This window comes from Centropristis striata, chromosome 4 (genome assembly GCF_030273125.1).
Source record: "Centropristis striata isolate RG_2023a ecotype Rhode Island chromosome 4, C.striata_1.0, whole genome shotgun sequence".
Taxonomy (NCBI): domain Eukaryota; kingdom Metazoa; phylum Chordata; class Actinopteri; order Perciformes; family Serranidae; genus Centropristis; species Centropristis striata.
In genome coordinates, this window is record NC_081520.1 from 42,886,022 (window position 1) to 42,912,193 (window position 26,172).

Sequence of the window (26,172 nt, forward strand, 5' to 3'; positions counted from 1 at the left end):
TAACTTATACCATGATACCATTACTTCATCATAATACATTTTAGCATGGTACACTGTCACTATCATGTTATTTTGTCAACAAATACTCTTATAGCTTATAGTTTCTGTCTTTATTCTATTCTTGCGTTAGTTTGTGCAGCTCTTATTAAGTTATTATTATTTTAAGTGTAGTATTTTATGTTTGTTATCTCACTGTTCAACTTTATTAACCAAATGTTTTCGTGAAAATGCGTCACATCCACAGTAGACCGTGACCCGCAGTAACACGGTGTGAAGTGGCACCTGGAGGGAGTTCCTGTGAGTTTAGGACTGTTCCCCTGTGACTAGTGTTCAGCTCTCCTCCTCCTCCTCCTCCTCCTCCTCCTCCTCCTCCTGCTGCTCCTGCTGCTCATAGAAACTGTGCTGCTCCCTCAGCAGCTTCAGACGCGCTTCTCTCTGTTTCCAGTCGATCACACTTCACAGAAACTCCGCCGCTCCGACTTTGGTTTCACAAACTTTATTCGGGTTCGGTGCCATGCTGGATTAAGCGCATTAACGCAGTTCTTCGGCGCGAGAAGGTTTGTTTTCCGACAGCGCAGGTACAATGAGCGCATTCTGCTGCAGATCCACTGATTAGGGGTGAGTTGAACCAACATTTAGCACAATAAATCTACTGTAAAACTATTTTCTTATACAACTGAAACCCTTTGAAACCCAAGTGACTGTATGTCTGTTTGTTTAACGTTGAACAAAAAAAGATTAAAACTCTAAACCTACTGTTGCCATGATCCAATCATTACAGTGATTGCTCACAGCTAACAATATCCTGTCAGCTTTGTGCTTGTAATAAGGCCATTTCACTCCACTGAACATATACAAAAGCATTATCAGATGTCTTTACTAGCTTGGCTTCTCTTTTGCACTTTTTCTCTCGTGTTTCTCAAGTTTTGCAGCCAGTTCTTGCACTGAACTGTTAATGAGTAAACTTTGGGAATTTGGACACTGCACTGAGCTCCTCTCTTTTGTTTACCCTCAGGGGAGAGATCAGTTTTCTACAAGGTTGCAGTGTTTGCACTGTGACCTGTAGAGTTGGACGCAGATAGCAAGAGGACATTCTAGCACCATGGATATCGGCAATGATGTGGATCTGTCCAATAAAAACATCACCCCACTGTGGAAACGCCGCACGGACAAATGTAAAAAACCCCAGGACTCCAGCAAACCCAAACCGCGACCCCTCAGTTACCACCTAAATGGGGTCATGACGACGGACTTCCCTGAGGAGGACAACAGTTGTTCCTTCACCTTGAGCCAGCCGGCTGAGAGGCTGGTGGTGCCCCCGCCCAGTTGGGGCAAGAACACTGTAGTACTGAAGCACGTTCTGCACAAACCCTCCAAGAAAACCAGAGTTGTACGGAGTATCAGCATAGGGCACTTCTCTAACGGACTCTTCTCGCTGTCCAAATTTAGGTCTGATGATAGCAAGTCCTCCTCACTGGACAATAGAGTGTACAATGGAGGCTGTGACAGGGGGAAAACCACTAATGGAGGGACAGTGTGGCAGGAAAAGAGTCTCCAGGATCCCAGCCCGTCCAGTGGAAGGTCACTGAAAGACCAGATAGCATTTGGGAGTTCGCCTTCATCTGAATCTGTTCCTCTGAACTCCTCTCCTGTCCTGTCTCCGTACACTCCCAACAACAACAACTACAACCACCATGAACTGTCCTCCCTTTCGTCCACATCCAGCCCCTCTCCTCCAGCCCGGCGTACCCCCACTCCCTCCCACAGCTCCACCTCCAGCATCCCCTCCCTGTCCTCCCTTACCTCCTCAGACCCCCCGACCCCTCGCTCCCCATCGCCAGCAGACAGAGGACAAGCTCTCCCTAGAGCGCCCTCATCCTCGCCGGCCTCCTCTCAGGACACCAGGCATGCCTCTTCCTCTTCCTCCATGTCCTCCACCTCCCCCTCCCCCTCACTTTCCCCATCTATATCTCCCTCCCCCTCCATTGTCCTCAGCACCAACAGCCCTGCTGCCCTGAAGATGGGCACCCAGCAGCTCATTCCCAAGGGTTTAGCATCGGGGATCCGCAGCAAGGCGCCTCACGCTGAGCAAAGCCAAGGTTTGGTCGGGCTGCTGGGGTTGGATCATTCCAAGCGAGCGCTGAAAGCTCTCAGCATGGTAGAAACAGGAAGCTACTTTTCTACCGGAGGGGGCCACGGTGAAGGGACGGATGGGGAAAGTGAGAGCCCAGGGACACTAAGACGAGGTCTGAGGAGTACGTCCTATAGGAGGGCCGTTGTGAGCGGAGTAGACCTAGAGGTCCCATCGGTAGATCCCAAGGCCCATCGGTTGGCCCAGGCTATCATCAAGTGGCAAAATGAGGACATGCCAGATTCAGTCAGCCCAGCAAGTCCTGGCACGGTAAACCCTCCGAGCCCTGGAAGTGCCAAGCCTCCGAGCCCTGGGACGCCCAAACTCTCCAGTCCTGGGACGCCCAAACTCTCCAGTCCCGGGACGCCCAAACTCTCCAGTCCTGGGACGCCAAAACTCACCAGTCCTGGGACGCCCAAACTCTCCAGTCCTGGGACGCCCAAACTCTCCAGTCCTGGGACGCCCAAACTCTCCAGTCCTGGGACGCCCAAACTCACCAGTCCTGGGACGCCGAAACCAGCCAGCCCCAGGATTTCGAAGCCTGCTAGCCCTGGGAAAGAAAAGCCGAGCAGCACTGAGAAAAACAAGGTGGGGTATAAAAACCTTATGGGAGCAGATTAAGGATGTATTATATTTATTTTTTATTTGAACCAATACTAATAATTACTTCCTTTGTATGTAAAAACGAAGTTCATATCCTGTAGTTTATGCAAACCTGAAGGTAAGAAAGGCTGATGTAAGATGTAATGAGCAAAGATGCAGAATTTAATGTTCTATAGCTCTTCCATAGCTGATTTTACCAAATATGACATCCCTTTTCTATAAGAATCCAAATAAAATGCTTTGACATAATCTGTCATATCAGACAAGTCAATGTAAAAATCAATTCCACCTACCAGGTTTTGCACTGTGTAGATGTCATTGAATTCAATTTGGCTGATATCTGCAAAAATGTAATATCTGAATACTACATAATAATATAAATATCCCAATATCAGCTGATCATTTATTGGTACAAAAATATGTTGTGCATTCCTACTTGAAATCTCCCACAGTATAAAAAACTAAATTAAAGTTAGTTTAATGGCTTTTTCATGAGCAAATTAAAAATACTATTAACCTAAATGTGTTTAAGGTCTTAAATTTGCTGTTTCGTACATATTCTGCTTGACTTTGCACACAAAGAATAAGTTACTAACACACCCATCCGGCTCTTTACAAGTTTTAGGGAATTGAAAGACAAAGAAAGCAGTTTAAGCATTCATCTGCAAAACAAATCCAGAGTGAATGTCTGTTGCTAAACTATCAATGCACACGTACATGTGTGAACTTTGGCATTTGGTGTAACAGATCAAGAGTGACTCAGTTAATCATAATCCATTTGACTGTGCACAAAGATTGTTTCGATGTGGACTTTCAGTATTGGGGTAGAGTCCAAATTGTAAAAATGACAACACAGGCTGGGTATTGTGGGACAAACTTAGCAGCAGCAGCAGCAGGTCAGACGAGGCCTTACAAGGAAACAATTAATGTGGTTGTTAGGAGACATGACGTAATGCGACACCATGCCCACATACACACTATACACACAGTGGCTCTGTAATTAGACCGGCTGGATGGAGGAGGTCACCAGAGAGGCCAGGCAGGTCATGGACAGGTGAAAGAAACACAGAAGCCTTTTTCATTTAAAGTTTGTGTGCTTGGTCTCTCAGGATTCAAGTCATAACAGTTGTTTCTCTTTCAGAGTCCAGAGAAGAAAAGAGTTTTGACCACTCAGCGCACATTTGACAGTGAAGGTGAGAAACAGATATTTTATGCCAACTTTTTCTTTCATTTGACTCTTTTTCTGTCTCTTATTTTTGCCTCTCTATAAAACATGTTCCCTTTTTAAGTAAAAAACCCAATGTGTGTTTCAGAGGAGGAACTGTACCAGAACTACCAGGAGAAGGCCTTACATAATGATTCAGATGAGGATGCTGATTCCAGAGAACCCAAACCAGATAACGGCATCGTGGTGCAGTACAGACCTATACGCACCTCCTGGAGCCAGCTCAGTGTGGTCAGACATTACTCTCACACACACACACACTGGTGGTAGCTTTCATTCTTCCTCTTCTGTCTCTCTCAGTCTTTCTCCACATCAAGCACACAAACATACAGTAGTCACTCACTGCTGTGGAGTCTTGGAATGCTAGCGCTCTGAAGAATGCTGTCATATCCAGTTTGGCCACAGCCCATACCCATCCTCCCACTGCTCCTGCCTTCCTCTGCCCCTCACTCTGTTTATCAGGGAGTGGAGGAGCACTAGGGTGGGCAGGCAGGCAGACAGTCAGTCAGACCCACAGGAAGTCTTGCGAGCACTCACTGCTGGGCCGAATGCCAGCGTGTTGGCAAACTCTGCGTGCTCGTCAGACTGCAAATATGCTTAAAATGTTGCCTCTACAGAGAAGTGCGGTGGCCCTGCATTACATAATATAGTTAGGGATTGGAATGGATGGAGAGAGAGTACAGGGGGGGAGAACGGGCTACTTTAGTTTTCTATTTAGGCATTCCCGTCTGTTTGTTTACTTGTTGAGGAGGGAAAGTGAAGGAGCGCATAGATGGAGGCAATTAGGATTAGAGTAGAGAATGATATGCACTCAGACTTAAATAAGTGGGAAATTGGATTCAAAGTAGAGAACATTCAGAAAATGTCTCAGGTTGTTTTTATTATTTTGTAAACAGGAAAGTCAGAGAACAATAGAATTACCATTCTGACCAGCACTCTCCACTTCCATCACAGCTGCTTTCCAGCTGCTGATGTGTTGCTGTCTGGCCAGACGCTGCGTGATGTCACGCTGCAGGATTCTTCCTCACATTTGCACATTTTGGAGGAAATGCTGGCATGACATTTTCATTGCCCTGCTGTGTCTGGAAATAGGTTTAGTTCCAGGGAAGCCAAGAACAAGATGTATAAGTTGTCATTGTGTATTATCTTCAGTAGTTCCCAGTTTAAAGTAGCAGGCAGGAGAAGCTCAGAAACAGATGTTTTAGCTAGCAAACAAAAAACATTTTCAGTTTGGTTGTCTGCAAAAAATTTAATATTTTCCTCCCCTTATCTTGTTATCAACAGCCCTGTTAAAGTTTATGCTGCTGATCTATGGTCTGCCACCAGACTCCATTGATAAAAGCATTAATTTCACCTTTCAGAACATGCAAGTTGCTTCCTTTGTTATTTTGTGACTTAAGCAAAATGGAACTAACGCTTTAAAATGCAAAAGTCACACAAGAACACAAACTAACTAACTAACTGAGGCAGCGATGGACCAGCAGGTCCCACGCTCTGTGAGGTAAACTTGCATGTTTTGACTCTAGTCTTGCAGCTTTGACGAGAACAGGCTTTCCTTCCCCCCATGTAAACTTCAATAGGGCTGTCTGACCACAAGGGAAAGCACTGAACATATTTTAATTTCAGTATACACTTATTAATAATATATAATATAATATGTTTTGCTGTTGCCCCGGTCCTCAGCAGGACATAGTTTCTCTTCCATGCCTGTCCAACCTGCTTGACTTGTTGACCACCATGTACTTGAGGAAACACACTGACTATGGACAAGTACCTCATACAACCCACTTCAATAGATCCAAGCTATCCTGAAATGTTCTTTATTTTGCTCATATTCAAAGAAGAAAACATGGAAAAGCTTAAACTAAGTTATTGAGTATTATGACCCAACTGTCAGCCAGTGACACTGCAGACCAGGGTGCATGGCTGCTGGCACACTAAAAGCTTTACAGTCTTATTAATGCTGGTTCTGCTGATACGGTGCTAAGGGTTTGGCAGAAGTTTGGCAGAAGTGAAAGCCGGAGCATGATAATTAATTACACTGATGTATGTGTGAAAGCAGTACAGATCTGCTGCGGGTTTGTTTGCCCTCAGTGTTTGCTGAAGGCTGCAGGGCAGATACTAGAGGGAAGGAAGGATCCTCCAGGAGCAGGATCACTTCCTCCTCACACAGAAACAGGATGAGGAGCTGGTGGGAGGAAGGGAAGGTGATCTGGTGAAGTATAAAGGGAATGACCCTGGCTCATACTGGGACATGAGACTGAGGTCTTGTTATTCAGCTGTACCTTCAGCTTGACAAAGCCTCAGGCTGATTAATTCAATAGCACTCCACACCCAGTTAATTCAACAGATTGCTTTGTTTCAATCTTATTCAAATATCTCTGGACCAAATCTCACCAGCCACATACCAACATGCACTTGCACTTTTCTTTTAACTGGCCAAATGACATTTAGCCTTTTTGTATTTTTTTAGTTACGACAAATTTCCTTTTTCTTCTCTCAGCCTGTGCCTCTTTATTCAGTAAAAAACCTCTTTTTCCCATTTTCTACAACAACTTAATTGGCTCTCTCTTCAGTGTGGTATGCAAAGTGCTCCTTTCTCTGTGTGTGAGGACAACAGTAGCACACACACATGCACACACCCGTGTTACAAATGCAAAGAAAAAAACCTGACCTGAAAAACCCCAGAGTAGTCAAACAAGTGTATTTGTAACCTTTTATTATTTTAAAATCATTCTCCTTATATTTTTCTTGTTGTGTTTTCTATTTAGGTCAAGAAAAGTGGTCTTTCTGATCGAATGAGCCAGGAAGAACGCAAAAGACAAGAGGTAGGATCATATTGGACACTTTTGAGTTTGGTTAAAAGTGCGAAAACTCAGATTTTAGGCTCCATGCATGTTGAGTTCGGGTGACGTAAGGCCATTAGGTCTCTGTGAACCTCAGGCTAATAAAATAAGTCATAAGAGGACACATGCATCATTGACTATCATGTCTTTGTAATGGGAGGAAATCAACAGGTGTTCCTATAAATATTTACCTGATTCCCTAGTCGTGAAGATTAACAATCTGGTAATTAGAAACATTACATTGATTGACAGATTGGGGCCTGTGTTTAGAGCGGCATGAAATTGTGCAATCACGTTCCAAACATGATGCAGAGCACAGCTATGTGAACTGGTTCATCTGAGAGAGGAGAGAGTGAGTCAGACCTGGTGGCCTCACTGAGACACGCAGAGCCACTAATGGATGCAAAAAATGTTGTGTTGTGAAAAGAAGACCAGTGTTTCAGTGGTTGACCTCCTGCTGCTCCTCAACAGGCCATCTTTGAGGTGATCTCGTCGGAGCACTCTTATCTCCACAGCCTGGAGATCCTGATCCGCATGTTCAAGAACTCTGCAGAGCTCAGCGAGATCATGACCAAGACCGAACACCACCACCTCTTCTCCAACATCACGGACGTCTGTGAGGCCAGCAAGAAGTGAGTTCACGGTTATTTTGGTGTATATTTCTCATAAGGACTGATGATCTAGTGCTTGTTTTCATATGCTGGTTGGTATTTTTAGACTTGTCTTACATCTTCCCTGAAGTCTACCAGTGTTTGGTTTCTGGCTAATGAACTGGATGATTTTCTAATTCAACACCACTTAAAAGTTGGTCGGCCACATTCATTCCATGTGGGGCGTGTCTGTATAAACTATTAAAAGATGGTCATCCATTCTTTCAGCCTGATGCTGCAGCTTCTATCAGAGTTGTTTCCAGCTCTGTGGAAGAGATGGTGGGCTGTTTTCTATGTGTGGTCACATACTGAGGGACACATTTATCAAAGAACAAAAGAACAATTTAACTTTTTTATAGGTTAGTGTGTGCTGCTCTGAGTTTAGCCGTCTGTCATGATTTATAAAGCCTGCGTGTGACTGTTTAATGACATCATGGCCAGGTAACCATGAACCTCCAGGAGCCATAAACTGGTGGAAACACTCGCCGAGTGGCCATGAAAGTTGAGCCTGATGAAAACTGCGCTGCCTCAGCAATTACTGTGTTGTACGGCTCCATTATTCCAAGGAATGATTGACAGAATAGTTTCTGAGCCCATATGTTCTTTGTTAGGTTACTGTGTGTGTTGGTGTTTCTAACTATGGGATCGTTTCTCATGTTTTTATGAGATTACTCTGCAGTATGATAATGGCCTCAAGTGCTACTATATATAATCAGAATCACCTTTTATTGGCCTTTTGAAAAATAATGTGTGTCCAGTGTTTTGCATTGCTCTCTATGAAACAAATTTGAACAAATAAAAGGGAGAGAATAGACTATTTTGTACAGGAATATGTGAAAAACGTGTATATGAATATAACAATACCTCGGTTAAGTCATGGTCACCCAAAAAACCTTTAAACAAAAAAAATGCTTCTTCTTCAATGTAAAACATCATGTAGCGATTACAGTTGGCCCTTAAAGTTCTTGATTCCTGAACCTTCAGGTTTAATGCACTTATTGTAAGTCGCTTTTGACAGAAGCGTCAGCTAAATGACGTGTAATATAATGCAATGTAATGTAATATTTGCAGCATTTATACAAATATTCTTCTTATTATGTTTTGGCTTGTAGTTTTTCCTTAATCCTGCTGACACACAAACCGTCATCGTTGGGGTAATAAAATGAAATGTCAATATACACGTCAAGTGTTCTGTAAACAATAGAATTGGTAATAATAGGATTTACATGGACTGGATGATTATGTACAGCATGTGGATATCTACACACACACACACACACATCTATATAGTGTCTATACATATGTGTGATTTATAATGACAGTGACAGATGATATGCACATATTAGAAAACATACAACAGTAAAATTATAATTTCTAATGGGAGCAGCTTTCTCCGTGTGTTATTCTATGATAACAGCCTGATGTGGTGGTCTAGTTACCATGGCAACAGTTTGGTGTCTTTCTGTGAAGTTATCGCTGCAGTGACGTCCGTCACTACAGGAAGAGGCTCAACAGGTCAAAGTTCACTTTTCACACAGTTTAACAGGTTTGAACTTACCAACAAGTTGTTACCACATTTTATTTATTTATTATTATTATTTTTTTGAAGTGGCTTAATACAGACTAATAATAATTAATTAATAATACCCCCCCCCCCCCCCCCCAGAGGAAACATGTCCTCCTACATGTGTCTATATATCTTAATTATTGTGAAGAAAAAACAGATTCTAAAACTCCTCCTCAGTTTCTGCAGCATTTCCCAGCACATAGATCCAGTATTGATAATATTATTTTTCCCTCATTCCCACTTTGCATGAGTGGTGGTATCTGTAAATTCCTTCCTTTGTTCAGACGTGCTGCAGCCCATCTCACTCCCATAAACAGGTCACACACACATTAATGTGATACTTTACCCTCCTTAGCCCTGCGTAGCCCCGGGGGGGGGGGGGCATGGACATGGAGGGCTGCAGCTCCTCAGATATAAAGTGGCCTGCAGCAGGTTAAACGAGATGTTTTACTTGGAGCAGATAGTCAGTCAGGCTTTGAGTTCTCTCACAGAAACTAGTAGATAGCTCCTGTGTAGTGTGTGTAGTGTGTGTGTGTGTGTGTGTGTGTGTGTGATAGTAAGTGGGAGGGCTGTTTTATATGCAGGTGTGTTACTGGTTGTATTCCCCTGCAGCCTCAGGATATAACATACCTCATTCATTATAACAACATGCTTTATTATTGCCATAGTTAATGTAGCAGACCTGTCAGGAGCCTGATGAATATGTATTCTTGTAGAACTTTTTCATTTTCATTCATAACTCTTGTTCAGCAGCCTAATTTCGGGCATTTCTTTTCTCCCCCTGATTTAACTCTCCTCCCGTGACCTCTTCATGCTGACCTGCTGTTATGGGGTCACTGAGTTCTGCCTCAGGAGGACCAGGCCTGAACCTGAGTGGCCTTGACCTGTTAGACCTGAATATCTTTAGGACTCGGGCCAGCAGACAGGCCAACATGTGTGTGTTTGCTGTTATCCTGTGTGATAATGCCCTCGTTAGAAAGGGTAAAGTTCACAGAGTGTAAGGTGGAGCATTGTTTCCCATAGATGGTCTCAGCAGTGTGCTGGTGGAGGTTAGGGTTAGTAGAGGTGCTTCTACAGATGAGCTAGCTGGTCCCAGCGGTCAAGGTCAGCGTCCTGTGTCTGTGTGACAGCTTCCTGTGTCTGTGTGACAGCGTCCTGTGTCTGTGTGACAGCTTCCTGTTTGTCACCTTGGACCGTGCATGCAGCAACACGTCTTCTCTTGATGTTGGCCATGTGGCGTGCTGTTAAACGGCCATCTGGTGGAGCTCAGGAAGAGGAAAAGCCTCTGTGTTATGGTTAATGGTAGGCTATGTCTATTTTAAGAGGCGGGGACTTCCTCTTCTGTGATCCTTCCAGCAGGTTGAGGAGAAGGTGTTGGCAGTGCTTCCTGCTTTATATCTGTCAGTGGATCCTATATTCCCAGAGTGGGTCGACTCATGATTCATGTACAGCATTTATCCCTGACATACTAACACTATTCATCCTGTACTCAGGTTCTTTAAGGAGCTGGAGGAGAGACACCACCAGAACATTGTAATCGATGACATCAGTGACATCGTCGACAAACATTCTCAGTCCAACTTTGACCCGTACGTCACATACTGCTCCAACGAGGTCTACCAGCAGAGGACCCTGCAGAGGCTGGTGTGAGTGACCAGCAGATGTTCTTATCAAGCCTCTCATGGCTTCTTTCCAACATTACTGCTCTGAAACTTTGAACCAGGGAGCTCTTCCTCCCTGCTCATGTTTCTTAGTATCAGCACCGACTCCTCTTTCTGAACACCAGGTCTCCCTCCGTTCTGTGTTGCAGCTCCAAGAATCCAGTGTTTAAGGAGGTGCTGACCAGGATCGAGAGCCACCCAGACTGCAGGAACCTCCCCATGATCTCCTTCCTCATCCTGCCCATGCAGAGGATCACCCGGCTGCCCCTCCTCATGGATGTGAGTGGCTGGAGACATAAAGTAGCTTTGGAATTACAAGACTTTGACCCTTACGCAACAGTTTGTTTACTCTGAGTGTCCTGACCAGCTCTACATGGGACAACCTCAAAGATCTTACATCACTCCTTGATAATCTTGACTGATTTGCCCTCTTTATTCTTGCTTCCTTTTTACTGTTTTTTTTCAGTTTCGTGCTTCCTTTGGCTGCACATTATTCTCCCTCTCTTCCTCTCCCTTGTTCTCCTTTCATCCCCCTCTCTCCTCCTCCGTCACTGTCTCCCGAGGGACTCTGGGGTTTATGCTTGTACACTCAGAGGCTTTTGGATCCTGAGAAAGTTTGGTTTCAATTCATTGCTTCCCACAGCTTTCTTTATGCATCAATATTTTATCAGGCTGATAAAGTTTTGATGGAGTTTTTTGTGCATCAGTGCCATGACTTGTTGTGTGTTATTGTGCATGACTGTGTTGTTATTTGAGTTTTGCGCGTTATAAATAATCGTAACTGATTCAAGCACTTACTTTCTGTGTTGCAGACAATTTGTCAGAAGACACCTAAAGACACGGCACAATATGAAGAGTGTAAGAAGGCTTTACAGGCAGTCAGCAAGGTGCGTGGGTTATTCATACAACATGTCTCTGGATATTATGTTTGTTTTTGCTTTTTTATACAATTTCACCTGCACATCTATGCATATTATTACTCTATATGTTTATATACTGCTGCTTTTATGCATTAAAACAATAATGTGCTATTTTGGTGGAGAATTCTGTGCAAAAATGCAAATAAATGTCCAGCATTTCTTGTACTTGATAAATATGGGAACATCAATCAAGAAATGATTCAAATAGCTTTTCAGCATAATGGATGGAAGGAGAAATGCAGGTTTCTGTACATTGTGATTGACGCTGTATATATATATATGTGTGTGTGTGTGTGTGTGTGTGTGTGTGTGTGTGTGTGTGTGTGTGTGTAGGTGGTAAGGAAGTGTAATGAAGGAGCTCGCACCATGGAGAGAACAGAGATGATGTACACCATCAACTCTCAGCTGGAGTTCAAGATCAAGGTATGAAACAAGCTGTTTATCACTGTGGTCGGATTTAAAAAACAACGTACAACACGATTACAAAAAAGTTTTGAGTTTGTCTAAAATGTCAATCAAACAGAATGCAATCATTTTCTAGTCATTTTTGACATAAATTGAATTGAAAACTGCACAAAGACATGATATGTTATGTTCAAGGGGACAGCTGTTGGATTATATGTAAATATGTCTTCACTCTAAATTCTGAATTGAATACCTTTGGTTGTAATATACATTTTACACAGCGCTTTTCTGAATCAGGGTTGTCAAAATGTTCCAAATGTTTGCAAATGTTTTATGAGAATAAAAACACATTTGTTGAGCTCAAAAATACACAAATAACATTTTGGTTAGTAACAACGAATGTAAAATGTCTCACAAGAAAGGAGCACAGGCTGCCAGCATGTGATGTCATTACTGGACTCACAGTGTTAGAGGTTGTGGTTTTATGGATTATTGATGGAATATGTGTCAGACTGTTTATTTGACCTGGAGCTAAAATCATGAGGACAGCTGGTAGCATTAGGTGGATTCTGTTTCTTTCAGATCTCTATGATCACTAAGTGAACCAGATATGAGCTGTTGCCTCATATTCCTATTATCCATGTTCTCATCCAACTCTTCAACTGTAAAGTAAACAAGTGTATTGTTCTTTAAATGTGTTTTCATTCAAAATGAAACGTGGGCTTATGGAGCCATGCACTGACATGCAGACTCACCAGTGTCACTCACTGGTAACTGGGTAACTACACACACACTGCACACCAGGCTTGGCAGGCTGCAGTGTGTCTGAGCAGGGTGGGAAAAAGCTGTTGGCACATTTGGGATTCACAGATGTCTCCTGAACATATTCTCAGTCTGCATGGCCAGCTGTTCACACATGCACACACACATTCTGACCCATCAACATTGCAGACATTCTGAATACTATATATATATATATATATATATATATATATATATATATATTAGTGAGACCTGTTGCCGTTTCCTGTTCATCACGTGTTCCTTCTCCTCCTGCAGCCGTTCCCGCTGGTCTCGTCCTCCAGGTGGATGGTGAAGAGAGGAGAGCTCACTGCGTTTGTGGAGGACAACGGCATCTTCCTCAAGCGGAAAACGCGGCAACAAGTTTATTTCTTCCTCTTCAATGACGTCTTCATCGTCACCAGGAAGAAAAGGTGAGTCTGGTTTCGTGTTAGATTTACCTGGTGTGAGTGTGACATGCAGGCTTTGCTCATAACTCACCTGTTCCAACATGTTCAGGTAGGAACCATAAGCTGGTTCTCACTGTGGCCGGGACTCTGAATGCAGTCTGTAAGGTTGTCCTGTCCATCTCATCTTTCACATAAAGAACAATTATTCTAAAACTAAAACACCATAAACTGTGTGAAGTCACCCACTGGTTTGTGGACGACTGATTTAAAGCCTTGTTGTTGTTATGTTGTTAGGAACCAGTTGTACTATAATGTGGATCAGAGATGGTCAAAGTTTGGGAGGATGATGCTAACTTATTAACTTATTAGCTAATGCTAGCGCTGGCTAGCTTGGTTGGCAAGATGCATCAATAACCAATAATCTCCTCAGAGTATCTTTCATAACAACCAAATGCCCAACACTTTTGAAATGTGTCATAAAAAAAGACATTTAGTGAACCAGACACTGTTTTATATCTTTATCCCTTTCACAGTCCCATGGTAGCCACATCTGGAAACATTATCGTCTATTTACTCTAAATGGGACCAGTTTCATCAGCTGTATTAAAGAAGACTCAAAACTAGTGATTGAGACCATAAACTCAGTAGGGATATGTTTACAGAGTAAAAAAATAAATGAGAAATGTGCTTATTTTCTCTTCTATAAAAGCAGTGGATTCAACCCCTGTTGGCTTCACTTTTCAGACTCCAAGGTTGGAAAAACAACTGAAATACAGGAAAGGCAACAAACTGTTTTGAGGTTGGAGTGTGAAGTCATTATCAGCTGATTTAAAAAAAAATCACAGGTATTGACAACCACATACCCCCCCCCCTGCTTTCTGGGTGTGTAACAGGTGCAGTTACCTGCTGTTACCTGTTACTGAACCTGCTGTGACTTGGCATCATGGACCTGAGCCTGTTTCTCTGAATGTTGTTGGTCTGAACTGCCCCGGGGCATCTGGAGCTGGTAGACCTGCCTTCTGTTTCCTCTAGTTTCAGGCAACACGTGAAGCCATAAACTATGAGGACTTCCTTGAAACGATGTGGTTTTCATTTGCGTGCGTGCAGTGTGGGTGTGCATGCACGAGTGTGTCTATTTTTGCCAAAAAAAAAAAAAAAAAAATCCCTTCCCGTCCATCTCGCTTTCTGTCTGGAACTGATTGTCCCGCCACTTGCAAAACTTAGGATTCCTAAGAATCATTAAAAAAAGGAAAAGGAACATTCCTCGTGATATTTTTCTGGGAATCTGATCCAGAACGGCAGACTCCAGCCGTGTGGTGTCGGCCTGTGTTTGGGAGAGGGAGTGCTCCGGAATGGCCCTGTGTGTGTGTGTGTGTGTGTGAGTGTGTGAGTGTGTGAGTGTGTGAGTGTGTGAGTGTGAGTGTGTGTGTGTGTGTGTGTGTGTGTGTGTGTGTTTAATGGGAGACCTGTTATAATATTGGTTTGTTCTGGGTTATAGCCCTCTGTGGCAGCTACTCTACTCTCTCCATCTGCAGTCATCAAAACAAAAACACAGAGAGGAACACGAGGCTGGCCAGGTTATAAACCCCCTCAGCCAGGTTATAAACCCCCTCAGCCAGGTTATAAACCCCCTCAGCCAGGTTATAAACCCCCTCAGCCAGGTTTTAAACCCCCTCAGCCAGGTTATAAACCCCCTCAGCCAGGTTATAAACCCCCTCAGCCAGGTTATAAACCCCCTCAGCCAGGTTATAACCCCCTCAGCCAGGTTATAAACCCCCTCAGCCAGGTTATAAACCCCCTCAGCCAGGTTATAAACCCCCTCAGCCAGGTTATAACCCCCCTCAGCCAGGTTATAAACCCCCTCAGCCAGGTTATAACCCCCTCAGCCAGGTTATAAACCCCCTCAGCCAGGTTATAAACCCCCTCAGCCAGGTTATAAACCCCCTCAGCCAGGTTATAACCCCCTCAGCCAGGTTATAAACCCCCTCAGCCAGGTTATAACCCCCCTCAGCCAGGTTATAAACCCCCTCAGCCAGGTTATAACCCCCTCAGCCAGGTTATAAACCCCCTCAGCCAGGTTATAACCCCCTCAGCCAGGTTATAACCCCCTCAGCCAGGTTATAAACCCCCTCAGCCAGGTTATAACCCCTCTCCTGGTCTCTAGGACTGGGAGAGAGTGGGGGAACGGATCACCAGCAGCTCAGAACTTTGTTGCCAGATGTAATAATGCTGCGTCTGGAATCCTCTCGGCTTCTTCTTGTCTCACTTTTCTTCAGCTTACATTTCGAGGAATACCATAAACACCAGATGAAGGTGGGAAGGTCAAAGCCACACACTGAAAACATCCATATGACCTGAGGATGTTTCAGTTTTATAGGAGTATTTAACGTGTATGAACCTGTTTTAGTTGGTTTTTCTGCTGTCTTTGTTTGGGCTTTAATAGCAGTTAACTAACAATAAATCCAGCAACAAGTCTCTCATCAAATCTAAATGATGGTATTTCAAATCTCTTATGAAATATTTAGTGGTTCAGCCTTCACTACTTGAATGTATTAAAGGTTATAAGATCTGAGCTGAAATAATTAGTTTAATTAATGGCCAACTATTTTTATAATTCAATTAATTGTTGAGATCTTTTTGTTAAGAACCAATGCCAACTATTCTCTAGTTTTAGGGATTTTCTGCTATTCTCCGTATATTATATTGCTGTAAATGAAAACAAGACATTTGAGGACCTCACCTTAGACTCTGGGAAACAGTTTTGGAATCCTTTCTCCTTTTTTTCCGACGTTTAACGGACCAAACAATTAATGAATTACCTAAGAAAATATTATTGAGATTAATCAACAATGAAAAATGTTGTTTTCTACCCTTTGCTAAGTATAAAAGAAGAGAAGTTTCAATCAGAGTTTGTTCGACTCTCAAATCTTATTTTATCAACTTCAAACTGGATCCAGAATGAAAGTGGCTGTTGGAACCAAGCGGGGAGAACTCTTACATAACACCAGCTGGCTGCTCTCTTCTCCCATCATCTAAACATTCACTATTGTCCCGGTTCAGGTTTTCATCTCTCTCTAACTCTTCTTTTTAGTAATCGTGAGCTTTTATTTTTTTGTGCCTATCCCTTTCATTGTGTGTGTGCGTGCGAGCCTTTAATCCCACACTTTCTGTTTCTCTCCCTGTTTGTTTGACTCTGCCTAGTCTCAACACTCACAGCATTAAGCTGCACTGTGTGTGTGTGTGTGTGTGTGTGTGTGTGTGTGTGTCCATGCTTGACTTGTAGCTCTATCTCACCATCTCTTGTGTTAGTTCTGCTGTGATGACGTGTTGCTGCTCTATCTGCTCTATCTCTCTCTAGATTCCAGTAACTGAGTGTTTTTCTCTCTAGTAGTTGTGAGAAACCAAACAGAAGACAGTTTTTCAGGTTTAAACACCTTGTTAATGTTGATGTGATATTGAAACTACTCCCCACTTCCATTCCTCTATTGTGCAATAATCCAACACAGAGTCCCTCTCCTGGGAAACTCACCCAGCACCATGCAGATTCCCAGCCAGCCTTCCCAGTCATGTTAATGGTATTCCAGGCATTTCACCTGTAGGCTGTCAGCAGCTCAAACACTGACGATCCTAAACATCTGAGTCTTCTGTTACCTCTGAAAAGGTTCTGGCGTGATTCTATATCTATATTTAATTTAAGGAGCACATTTGGATCTTATGTTGTCAGTTGTTTTTTAGCTAAATATTATATATATAATCAATGATGACGACAAACATGGAGACTAATTGATTGTATATTTTAAGGTGCTTTACATTCATTTTATGCACATCTTAAGGAGTTTAAAGGGGGGAAAACAAATGTGTATTATATTTCCTTCCAGGATCTACAGTGTTTCAGCCCTGGAGGTTGCCACTTGGTACAAATTGAATTCAAATATTTTTACTCCCATGTAAGCTTTTGGCATAAATAAACTCTAAATATATCGGTTAGAAAAGCTGATTGAAATTGGAGTATGATCGAGGGAGTTTGGGGGAAAATAATCATATTTAACATAGAACTATAAGAGGATGAATCTCCTGATCTAATTCTTGGTAAGAAAGCAAATAAGCATATTTTCCAAAACCTGTAACCAACCTGTAGCCTGATGCAGACGGTAAATATTCAGCTTCCGTCCACTTCTCCTTCTGTTCTTCTTCTGTTCTTATTCTGTTCTTCTTCTGTTCTTCTCATTATTCTCTCCCTCGTTCTCTCTGTCTGACTGGTTGTGGGCTTTAACTTGATTGATTAGTGCAGAATAGGGTGATGGGTAACAGATGAACCTTGTTGAGAACTGGACTGGATCCTCCAGCCAGTCTGGACCCCAGAGAGTGTGTGTTATTGAGTGTGTGTGTGTGTGTGTGTGTGTTATTGTGTGTGTGTTATTGTGTGTGTGTTATTGAGTGTGTGTTATTGAGTGTGTGTTATTGAGTGTGTGTTATTGTGTGTGTGTTATTGAGTGTGTGTGTTATTGAGTGTGTGTGTTATTGTGTGTGTGTTATTGAGTGTGTGTTATTGTGTGTGTGTTATTGTGTGTGTGTTATACAGTGTGTGTTATTGTGTGTGTGTTATACAGTGTGTTATAATCAGTAATACAGTGTTGCCTGCTGCTAGCTACAGCTAGCTTGCTCCGTGCTCGTGTTGATGCTAGTTCCAGCAGCTTCTGGTCTTGTTTCAGTCTCAGGTTGATGAAACATGTGAGTTCAACTAATGCTGCTGTATGAAAACACACACACACACACTCCGTGTTTTTCTGTTTCATAATCAGCTCCAGATGTTTCTACTAACTCACGCTCAGATAAAGGGACTCATGGGAAATGTAGGCAGGTCCTGAAGGAAGCAGCAGGTGATTTATGTTGGACTGCTGGATGTTTGGGCTCCTCTCTGTCTTAATGTGACAGCTGATTTATTAATCCAGGTGAATATTATTAACTACGCCTTCATGCTCTCAGGTTGAACAGTAAAAGCACCGTGAAACTAAATCTGGACTGAAAACAATGAGCTTAGATTAATGTGTGAAAGGGAGTGGCTGGATGGTTTAGTGGGTAATAATCAGATCTTTTATTTTATATAATTTCTACTGAGTTTTTAGTTAGATTTACTATGTTTATTCTTAGAGAAAATAAAACAATAAATATAATTCTAAGTTAATTAGACAATAGGACAAATAAAATGTCGCCATGACAGACGTCAATTATTTAAACACTTGAATCTGTAAATAAACATTTAGATTAAATGTAATACTGGGGAAACAACACCAAGTATATTTTTATTAAAGCTCCAGTTGGTGGAAACAGGAATACGGACTCTAACATTTGGGCCTAAAGGGAGAAAATGGAGCTGATAAGATGGTTTATGATCTTTATGATCTCTGTGTAACTCACAGCCTGTTTAAAGTTTCATCTGGACATTATAAAATAATATACCCACTGTTGTAATTTGTGTATTTTTGCATTTGTATCTAAATACATTGACTGTTCCAGGGAAAATGTTTGCGTGAGTTTATTTTACTGTCAAATTGGGTTTAGTTTTACACTGAATGAGCAATGTGTGTGTTTGTGTTTGTTAGTGTAAGATAACAAAGTCTGTTTCTGAATGCATACAGCTTTATTACAGCTTTATTACAGCTTTATTACAGCTCTGTTTGTGTGTGTTGCAGTAGAACTGTTGTTTTATCTCCTAACCTGGAAGAAACAAAGAATAAAATATTTTATCTGGTCACAAAATGTACAATACCACACAGTTCATTCACAATATATAATTCTGTTTATTTTTATATAAGACGTGTAATATTAAAGGTATTGTGCTTTTAACTGGCTATACATACTGTAGTAATATATATATATATATATATATATATATGTATACATATATATACTGCCAGTGATGTAGCTGTGAAATCGGCACCAAATTGGTCTATGACTTATTTTTATGAGGTCATTTTTGGACATCCCATAATATGGTGTTTTTTTTTCACTATTTTTGTCCAAACTATACTACCACCTGTATCAACAGACCATAATTGACCCATTTCTAGCATTTCTAGGCATTTTAAAATTTGACCTTTTTTTTTTACAAAAATCAACATACTATTGTATGAGTTTTTTTGAGGGATCACTTGTGGACGTTGGGATGATATCAGCGGTCCAGTCCGCTTGTTTAATGACCATAAACATCTTCTTCCAGCTTCAAAGTGCGTCTTCTACAAAATAATCAACATGAATGAAAGCCAGTTTTTATTTTTTACTTTTTCTGTTTTGACATCCAACGGCAGAGCGAGACATCGTTACAGCTGAAACTATTTTTTCTATTTTCTTCTGTTTCCTCATTGTTTTATAGATCAAAACTGTTTTCCTTTGAGTTTAAATAGGAATAGAATAAGTAGCTAAATAAACAGTGGACAGCGAACATCATTTCTAATTCATACTCGGCTACATTTTCTGCATTAATTGTGTAAAAAAGAAGGTATAATATATAATACCTGTCAACAGATAAATCTGTGAAGCTCTAGTTAAATACAGACTTCGTGTCATGAGGATAAATATGTAAATAGATATGTATTAAATAAATAAGTATCTGGCTGATGACCTCAGTGATGGTGGTTGTGTTTCTTCTCCCCCCCCCCAGCGAGGAGAGCTACGCGGTGCTGGACTACGCTCTGAGGGACCAGATCTGGGTGGGCCCCGGCCGGCCCGAGGACCTCAGCCTGTCTCCGGTCAGGAGCTCCGGCAGCATGCTGAGCTCACGCCAGGCTGGCGCCAACCATCTTTTCCGCCTGCGTTTCCGTAGCAACCACTCCGGTGAAAAGGTCCCCATGATCCTCGGGACGGAGCTGCTGTGAGTGCATCATTCTGTTTCAACCTTTGTCCCGCTTCATTCTGCTGTTTTTGTTTCACTTCGTTTACAGATTAACAAACTGCTGTTCAGCATGTGATGAGTCATGATTTCCTCTGACATCATATTCCCCCTCCATTTATTTTACAAACATATGATTTAGTCCAGGTATGTGTAGTGTTTGATATTTTAATGAGTGTCCCTGCTTCTATTCTCCTCCTCCCGTATCTCTCTTTGAGTTAAAAAGCATTTTAGAGCACATCAAAGTAAGAAACCATCAGCCCTCTCTCCTTAGCTCCTGTTTCTGAGTCTCTTGTTGGAGCATTACAGGTCACAGGGATATTTAGTTACATCTATTCTAAAGCCAGAGCCTGAGCCTGGCTGCTTATTGTTTATGTGAGTGAGGAAAGGGAAGTTTATTAGTCGGTTATACAGTGAGTCGTCCCGTAACACAGAGCGGCTGCAGCAGATAATTGTTCTGTTGACTGAGCGTCTGCTAACCAACCATCTATTCTGGTGCAGCTCTTTGTTTAAAGTCTGCTGCTTCTAGCTGAAATGTTTTGCATGTGCAGCGTAAATGATTACTCACACATCTGACCTAAAAATACAGTCAGCTGGTTTGTGCTTCCTGACATTCAGCCTGTTAAAGTTTGATGAACCAACTCGCTCTTTGAACAGCAAACGGAGTGAAACGGGTTGTTTGCATAGATTATATAACCGCACAAACAAAGAGGATCTGTCATATATTGGGCTTCATACAGAGTTTATTTGTTCTAGTCAGCGATAGGAGCTGCAGTCCATGTGCACACACACACACACACACACACACACACACACACACACACACACACACACACACACACACACACACACACTCTCAGTTTTCACTGTAATTATTTTCTGCGGTTCAAAGCTTTGTTAAGGAGTGTTTTCATACTCAGGGCCTGTTCCTCTTCATTCCTGTAGTTAGAACCTCCTTCTGTATTCTCATTACAGAAGGTGTGGTTTCCAGCTCCGCTCTACAAAACACTGGTTTAAATGGGTCCTAACCATAGACCCTGTAAAAGAAGTGGATGTAGCCATTGTGGACTTCTGTTTTGAAGCCTTGAATTTGGCATTTTGGCTGTCACCATTGTGTGTTTGGAGCCAGAAGTGCCCACATTTGGATGAGAGCACATGGCTCAGGTATCAGACTGGTTGAAGGCGTTAGACTGCCCACCAGTGGCCGTCTCAACATTTCTCCTTTCTTCTTTCAGAGGCTGTAGCGTCTTATTGGTGGAGCCACAGTGGAGATACTGGTGTTATAACGTTATATTTAAGATGATATCTTGTCGGGAAGGGGCTGAAATGTGTTTACAGCAGTAATAAATCAAGTAACAAGTAGGGTTTTTTTCTCATAGATTTGTATACGACCACACGTCTTTTTGCAGCTGGGGAGTCGCCCCCTGCTGGCCATTAGAAAGAATGCAGGCGTTTGTATTGGCCCAAATTTACAGGCTTCAATTTCAAAGCTTTTTGTTTTTCGGCAGCTAAATTCTCCACAGTTACATATTATGCTATTTGACAAAGACTACAAAGATTATTCATTTTTAATTTTACCACAGCTTTAAAATGTCAATTGTTAAAGACAAGCGAAGAGGTTCAATAATTGATGAGCATGTAACTGTTTGTTGATTTTCTAGTTTGAAGAATAAGAACAGCAGGTGCATCTGGAGCTGAAGTAGAAACATTTCAAAGTGACAGTAGACAGAAGATTTCATGCTTTTCATCCTCTCTTACTGCCCACTCCCTCTAGTGTGTGTCACTGTGGAAAGCCCCCAGAATCCCTCCTGATTTAGTTTGGGGCCCTCGGCTAACATGTAACTGTGTGTGTGTGTGTGTGTGTGTGTGTGTGTGTGGCACTGAATGAGCTGCAGCAGAACCTGGCAACTGTCCATTGTTACGGTGGTTGCTAGGCATTGTTGAAGCTGTTGCCTAGCAGCGGCTCATTGTGAAGTGGGCCGTTTCCCACGGCGATCACTCCGCGCCCGTCTCCTCGCGCTCGCCGACTCTTCTTCACCGTGACGTCTCCTCTCTGAGACAGACTCTGCTCTTTGTTTCTTTGTTGGTGACCAGAGAATCACTTCCTCTTCCTCCGTCCCTTCATCAGCTCTCTGATCTCTAACCTCTAACCGACAGGACACATGGAGGAGCTGCTACATTAGCCATTAGCCTCAGAGAAGCTAGGTGGAGTAGGACAATGAGGAGTATTCAGGCTGGAGAGCAGAGCTACTATTGATGATTTTCATTATAGATGGAGCCATTTATTATGTTACTCACTCAGTGTGTCACAGTAGTAAAACGTGCCTATCACAGGCTTTTGAGTTGCTTTTTACAGTGAAGTAACTAAGAGTCACCCACGCTACAACCAGCTATTACTGCAGGGTGTTTACTGTTGGTCCTCTCCCCTCTGGTCTGTGTAGAGGAGGAGGAGTAGTAGTAGTAGTAGTAGCAGTAGTAGTAGCAGTAGTAGTAGCAGTAGTAGTAGTAGTAGTAGTAGTAGTGTAAGCAGAGGTTGTAAAAATGTAAATAGTTTAATACGTAAAGCCACAAGCCCTTTTTTTAGTGTAAGTAACTGTGTGATACTTTACAAAAGTCATTTCTAAGTTCTCCCTACTTCTAGCCATTATTGTGCTGTTTTCATAAAGGTATTATTTGGCAGTGAAACAAGACCAGAAGAGAAAAAGCCCTGAAATTTGTTGGGCTTTGCAGGTTTATGCAGCATTTTGCAGAGTACTCTACTTAAAACAAGTGGCTGTATTGCATAAACTTCCCGATATTGTTCACTGAACCACAGACTTTAAGTGCAGCTGAAGTCGGGTTACAATGTGAAATTCCACACATTCTGACCGAAGGCGAGTCTGTGTGGTGTTTTTTTGTGTGGAAATGAAACCATAGAAATGGAGTTCTCCTCATGTTGGTCAGTGTGGGCGTTCCTGCTTTCACTTCCATTTCTTCTCTACCTGCTGATCTCAGCTGATGCCAGAGCTGTCTGTATCAGCGTGTGAGGTCTAAAAACATACAATCGGCTGAACTTTGACCACAGCAGTGACATAATACGTCAGGAATTCAGACCAGACAGCTGGATGGGAGATGGACAAGGAGGCCTGTGTAGAATATTTGATTTCCTTCTTTTCTGTCTTGTGTCCTTTTGTTTAGTGAGCGCATGTCGACTCATCTTCCCTGACCGTGATCAGTGAATAGAGCTTCTCTATCAGAGGAACAGAGCAGCTACAGAAGTCTTCTGTTGGTTAGATATGCAGCTAGAACAGAGCAGCGCTGGTTATGTAACGGCCAACAGGAGGAGGCAGTCTCTACTCTGGCATTGTGTTTTTCACTCAGTCTGCTTTGGTTTATCTTATTTTTGATTATCCTTACTTTGTTTGCCCTTCCCTAGTGTGATAAGGAGAAAGTTGCTGATGGTCTTCATTCCCTCTGGATGGGAGTTTCCCTGCTCGGCACACAGACGTCATGTTTTCATGGTTAGAGTAGGAACCCAAACACCGCTCTGAGCCGTGGTTAACGGAGACCCGGAGGGATATGCAGGAGAGTAAACACATTGATAGGAGTGAGCAGAAGAGTGAGAGAGGAGGAACAGGTCTGGTGGTGATTTTAAGTTGGCAGAGGACACGAGGTTAGAGCGAGGCTGTCGTCGCTCTTTATCTGTTAGAAAGAGTTTCACAGAGCAGCGAGGCCTCTCGTCTCTCTGAGCTGAAACAAGAAGCTGGGACAATAGATTTATGATTCCTGGCGTTCCCTGGCATGTTGGGATGAATGTTAAAGGCACAGGGAGCTTTACTATCATAGATAATATATAATAGACTGGTCCTGTCAGGCTCATCTAGAAGTCAAACACCTGCTGTTTGTTCACATGCAGGATTCACACGTCTGCATGTAAACACACACACACACACACACACACACACACACACACACACAGAGTTGGGAGGCTGTTTCTCCTTCTCTACCTGAACCTCTCCTGGTATGTGCCTCACATTCCTCAGATAACCATTGAGTGCCTCTCCAACACGTGTGGTTGGCAGTTTGGCCTGTGCTTCATATATTGAATACGTATACATTCATAGTTTCCATGAAGTATTTCAGCTGTTTGCAGCAGCGAGCCGTGGTGGCGCTGTGTGTTGTGTGTGTGAACATGAATCTGTCCGTGTGTCCAGCTGCCAGCAGCAGTGATAACAGATGTCGTTCCCACAGAGAAAGAAGAGATCTCACAGTCAGAACAGAGTCACCAGGCGTTACGCTGCTAGCAGGTTCACATTTGTGGTTTCTGGAAACCCTTTCAGTGGAAAAAAAGATTCTGTTAATCATTAAAATGTGAGGCTTTCTTGAGAAAAATGACTTCTCAACATCATGGTGTCGTTTGAGAAAGTTCCTCATTATTTTAAGATATTTAGTCCTTTAAATAACTTGCAGGATGTTTTAATCACAATGTTTTCTTTTTCTTTTACTGGCAGAAATATGCTTCCAAAGTGTTTACAGTAAGATTTCCCAACTATTGGATAGATAGTCATGAAATTTGGAACATTCATTTTCCCATCAGGATGGATTGCAACTGACTTTTCATCTACATCATCAGGTCAAAATGTGACTGATAGTGAAGCTTAACGTTCACAACAGCTTCAGACCTGTTCTAGTGCTGAGGAGACGGTAACCATGGCAGCCATTGGTAGCATGATTCAGTTAGCAGCATCAGAGCTGCTAGCATGGCTGTAGCCTCTTATATATTATAGATATTTTCCTTTATTGGGATATAAACAAAAAGATTCATGTGCTTAGTTATTAAATGCAATGGCTCACAAAATGAACAACTCAAAGACGGGAATGAACAAGAAGCCATTTGGAACGTGGACCAGCACCAGACCACCAGACCGGGTGGAACATGTTTGGTGAATCTGCTCCATGTTCCAGATCTTCTCCAGGTTTTAACGGGTTCTTCCTGTTCCAGATCTTGGTTCTTCCTCGGCCCACGCTACGCCCCTCCACCAGGTTTCATGAACCAGGCCGATAGTTTTTTCTGTAATCTCTCTGACAAACAAAACAAACCAAACTCAAAACATGGAGGAGATTATAAATAAGATATCTAACCGACTAAATGTATGTTGAGTTAACCTCCAAAGTGAGTGGAACATCAACCACATGAATATTAAATAATAAACGTAGAAGCCATCAATATGTTCCCACAACACAATATTATGACTGATAAGATGTGTTTGACTCTAAAGGTCACATTTTATCACTCATGATATATCATTGTGGGTTCATATTGATGGCTTCTACGTTGATGTCGTTATTGAAAGTAATTGTCATAAAGCTTTGTGGTGATGTCATACGGTCATACGGTCATTTATGGTGATGTCATACGGTCATACGGTCATTTATGGTGATGTCATCAGTCCAGTTAGTTGTGGGAGAATAATGTGACGGGTTTTACAGCTTATGTCCTGAAAAGGATCAAACAACACGAGCACAAAGGACACAATAATGAGTCTGACTCACGGGACCAGCCTCTAGCATTCACACAGAGAACCAAAGACAGAGGGGGGTCTGTCTCTGGTTCTCTGTCTCTGGTTCTCTGTCTCTGGTTCTCTGTCTCTGGTTCTCTGTCTCTGGTTCTCTGTCTCTGGTTCTCTGTCTCTGGTTCTCTGTCTTTGGTTCTCTGTCTCTGGTTCTCTGTCTTTGGTTCTCTGTCTTTGGTTCTCTGTCTTTGGTTCTCTGTCTTTGGTTCTCTGTCTTTGGTTCTCTGTCTCTGGTTCTCTGTCTTTGGTTCTCTGTCTCTGGTTCTCTGTCTCTGGTTCTCTGTCTCTGGTTCTCTGTCTTTGGTTCTCTGTCTTTGGTTCTCTGTCTTTGGTCCTCTGTCTTTGGTCCTCTGTCTCTGGTTCTCTGTCTTTGTTCTCTGTCTTTGGTTCTCTGTCTCTGGTTCTCTGTCTTTGGTTCTCTGTCTTTGGTTCTCTGTCTTTGGTTCTCTGTCTCTGGTTCTCTGTCTCTGGTCCTCTGTCTCTGGTTCTCTGTCTTTGGTTCTCTGTCTCTGGTTCTCTGTCTTTGGTTCTCT

At 42.5% G+C, this 26,172-nt stretch overlaps 1 protein-coding gene across 1 annotated transcript in view; it reads left to right on the forward strand.

Moving 5' to 3' along the window:
* The first annotated feature begins 354 nt into the window (after nucleotides 1-354).
* LOC131970601 (rho guanine nucleotide exchange factor 26-like) overlaps nucleotides 355-26,172 on the forward strand; it is a 28,801-nt gene continuing 2,983 nt past the window's right edge. The window contains exons 1-12 of the mRNA XM_059332032.1: nucleotides 355-618; nucleotides 1,016-2,719; nucleotides 3,876-3,927; nucleotides 4,048-4,190; nucleotides 6,731-6,787; nucleotides 7,277-7,437; nucleotides 10,516-10,668; nucleotides 10,833-10,962; nucleotides 11,496-11,570; nucleotides 11,937-12,026; nucleotides 13,068-13,222; nucleotides 19,860-20,069. Coding sequence (XP_059188015.1) covers nucleotides 1,103-2,719; nucleotides 3,876-3,927; nucleotides 4,048-4,190; nucleotides 6,731-6,787; nucleotides 7,277-7,437; nucleotides 10,516-10,668; nucleotides 10,833-10,962; nucleotides 11,496-11,570; nucleotides 11,937-12,026; nucleotides 13,068-13,222; nucleotides 19,860-20,069 — 2,843 coding nt within the window. The 5' untranslated portion in view covers nucleotides 355-618; nucleotides 1,016-1,102. The remainder of the gene's footprint in view (nucleotides 619-1,015; nucleotides 2,720-3,875; nucleotides 3,928-4,047; nucleotides 4,191-6,730; nucleotides 6,788-7,276; nucleotides 7,438-10,515; nucleotides 10,669-10,832; nucleotides 10,963-11,495; nucleotides 11,571-11,936; nucleotides 12,027-13,067; nucleotides 13,223-19,859; nucleotides 20,070-26,172) is intronic.